General features: G+C 36.3%; 1 protein-coding gene across 1 annotated transcript in view; it reads left to right on the forward strand.

Moving 5' to 3' along the window:
- Positions 1–519: 519 nt before the first annotated feature.
- Positions 520–3,290, forward strand: part of LOC119588595 — a 4,006-nt gene continuing 1,235 nt past the window's right edge. Inside the window, exons 1-3 of the mRNA XM_037937238.1 lie at positions 520–682; positions 2,255–2,444; positions 3,076–3,214. Of these exons, the coding sequence (XP_037793166.1) occupies positions 594–682; positions 2,255–2,444; positions 3,076–3,214 (418 nt within the window). The 5' untranslated portion in view covers positions 520–593. The remainder of the gene's footprint in view (positions 683–2,254; positions 2,445–3,075; positions 3,215–3,290) is intronic.

Below are 3,290 nucleotides of genomic sequence, written 5' to 3' on the forward strand. Positions count from 1 at the left end.
GATGGATACAACTTTCCACGGAATTCGTCTGCTAATTCCTTGCTCAAAAATCAACTGTCTCTAGCAGAATAAAGTCAGTTAAAATACAGAGAAATAACCGATGGATATTGCTTTATATTTATCAACGGAACAGCAGTTTACTGTACTCTGTTCGTAATCAAACAATTATTGAGCATCGTTTTGACCGAAGCATATCAGGCGAAGTCGGGAATTCCGGTTTAACGCCAAATAATCAAAGGCAGACCATAAAACGCGTTTACGTTATCGCATTCTTATCATTGTAAAAAATGATGTTTAATAGCATAGACAGTATTTCTTACTATTCTTCAATGAGGAATGTCGAGTACTGAAATATTTCAGTCAACATTTTCCTCGTTTTGAATATTATTATTATCTACTTAAGATTACGCATTTGTTGTTGTTTAAGATTATCTTTGTGATATTATTTCAATTCCGAATACCACGAGAGTATTGCACTTGCAAATAATTAAGAGAAAACCAATCGGAATTGAACGCACGGCAGCCTCCCTCCCCCCGACTCGACCCCGTTAGAGAGAACAGCTGCGATCCCCTTGCTCCACGGCCGCAGTGCCATGGCGACCTTCAGGAGAGTCTCGCGTTGGCTGGTTGGCACCGCAGGCCCTGTGAGACTGGGGTGGAATCCTGCCGCTTCTATTGAAAGGTCAGTGGGATTCAGAAGGAAGGACACATCCGCTTTAAGAATCATCAAAGAAGAAAAAGTCTCCGGTTGCAGGACTTTTGGGTTTTGGTAACGGGGGAGGAAAAAAAAGAGGAAGAGACTCGAGTTGATTATGCGATATCAGTGTTATGATTTATTAATCAAGGTCACTGCGGTTATGAACGTCTGTTTCATTTTCTTGAACAAGAGTATTATGAAGCCTTTGCCAAGTTTCTTGAGTTGTCGAGTTTATGATGATTTTTCCCTAGTTTCCACCATATTACTATGACATTTTAAAAAATTATTCTTCATTATATATCATTTCAGGATATGGTATAATAACATTGTAGAGATGCAGAAAAATTAACAATACATTCTTTTAAGTGAACCTAAGTGATACTCAGCGATTACAGTGACTGAAAGCTACAAATGCCATCAGACATTAAACAAGGGTACGGGTACGAGCATTTAGTCAGACACAGGCACAGGCTAACAAACTTCCAACGTAGAGTGTTTAGATCACCAGAATGATGTACTGTCAAATGAGGAACAAGTCCAATGTGTCTTGCCAAAATGTACACAGTAGTAGTGTGTTGGCCTTTGCTGGAACAGCTGTAGAGGTCACAAGTTGCACCATCAGTCCAATTTAGACTTTTTTTTGTGGGGGGGGGATGTTAATTGTTCTAAATTTTATTGTCACTTAAGATTTATTTGATTATAATTGTTACTCTTGTTATATGATTGGATATAAGTCAAGTATGGTAATGGTTTGAAATAATTTTTGAGTGATACCATTATGCTTCATCATTAGTTTTCAGAATCATTAATAAATTTTGTTGATATCTTGGCATGATTAGAATAGTCATTCTACCATGTTATGGTAGACCACCCCTCACACCAGGACAACACCTTCCCGTCATGTGTGGTTGGTGTTTGAACCTGCTCTTAGTGGTACAGGCTAAACAGTTGTGTGCTTGTTTGGTTCTGACTGCATTTGTTGAGGAGAAATAGCCCCTCAAAGTTAAATTTAAGCCTTTTTTTAACCTCATTATCTAGAAAGTTTTCTATACCCTGGTCAAAAGCTTAGAAGTGTTTTTTTGTTTCCTGTGCTTACGAATTTTTCCCTGGAGCAGTTGATTTTGCATGCACCCAGATATAGCAGTGGGAGCTCCTGTTGTAACTGAGTTAAGATTTTTCCTCAAATTCTTGGATATAACAGTCCATGGAAACAGCAAAAACAGGTAGACCATAATAATGTAGCCAAAAAATTGATTGTTGAAATACACTTTTGAATTGTCCTTTCTGTGCAAGTAGAAGTAGGTGATTGTATCAACATTAAGAAAAACAGAAAAGTAAACTTGTTCATTGTGTGAATAATTATGAGTGACTATTAAATTCTTCACTTATAACAGTAATTGGTTAAAGAGTTAGTTAATTCTAGATTAATCCTCATTTTCACTTAAAATAAGACTAGAAATAGTTACTTTTATAGTTTATTTTTTGGCACCTTAGGAAATAAGATAGTTCATTTGTTGTATTATGAAAGGAATCAGTCTTTTTTTCACTTCTTTCCAGACTTCATCATTCTGTGGGTTATACAGCATCAAAAGTAAATAAGTCTGTATTATGGCAAAGTTTGCCCCAGGCAGTGAGGAATGATAATAGCTTCAGCACAGACGGAAGTCTAACACAGCAAGAGATAAAACGAGAAGTTGACAACATATCAGAGAAATTCACAGAAGCCATGGAACTTATGAATGATGCGGTTAGTAGTTAACAGAAATTTTAATTCCTAAGCAGTTTATGTATTTGCTTTCTATTATGTTTTCTATTTTTGGTATTCAGACATAGTCTAAAGCTCATTAACACTTTTGAGCAATACTGTCACTGGGCAAATGATATTAGGTATGACTGTGACTGTGACAGTTCAGTAGGTGGCCAGACATGACTGACAGTAGCCAGTGCTACAAGTTAATGGTTGAATTCAGTATAGCTTTTGCTTGGTAATTTCATCCAGCTGCTGGCAAGGGCATTCCTCTGATTTACTTGTCAGACTTTGATGATAGGCTTCATTACTCCAGACTGCAGAGGATACCTAGTTCAGTGATTGCAGTTAAACTGTAAAAGATTTCTTGACATATGTGAAGATGTCCCTGAAGTTTTACTCCTGCCTTGTATGAAGCATTATCTTCTCATCCAAGAGGTGCTTTAACAATATTTATATATATCAGTTGCTAGACATTTTTTTCAAGTTCTATTATAGCTCTATTATAGCTGAATTGACAATCAGAATGTAGATCTAGTGTAAAGCTTTGATGCATCTTCATAAAAATTAAGATTTAAGGATTTTTTTTTCCATAGTTTGTAAACATTTTCTTATTACTCTCCATATGCAGAGATCATCAGCAGGGACTGTCTATTTCTCAGAAGATATGGAAGATACCACAGCACAAGTACAGGAAACTCTTCAAGATTATCATTCACTACTAGAAAGACTAACAGAAAAACAGAAAAAACAGGTCATACAGTCAATAGGTAAGAAACTAGAATATTGATTTTTCTCAACAGTTGATTATTAAACACAGTCTCTCATTGTCTCACCCTCTTACTT

The sequence above is a fragment of the Penaeus monodon genome, chromosome 24 (genome assembly GCF_015228065.2).
Source record: "Penaeus monodon isolate SGIC_2016 chromosome 24, NSTDA_Pmon_1, whole genome shotgun sequence".
Taxonomy (NCBI): Eukaryota; Metazoa; Arthropoda; class Malacostraca; order Decapoda; family Penaeidae; genus Penaeus; species Penaeus monodon.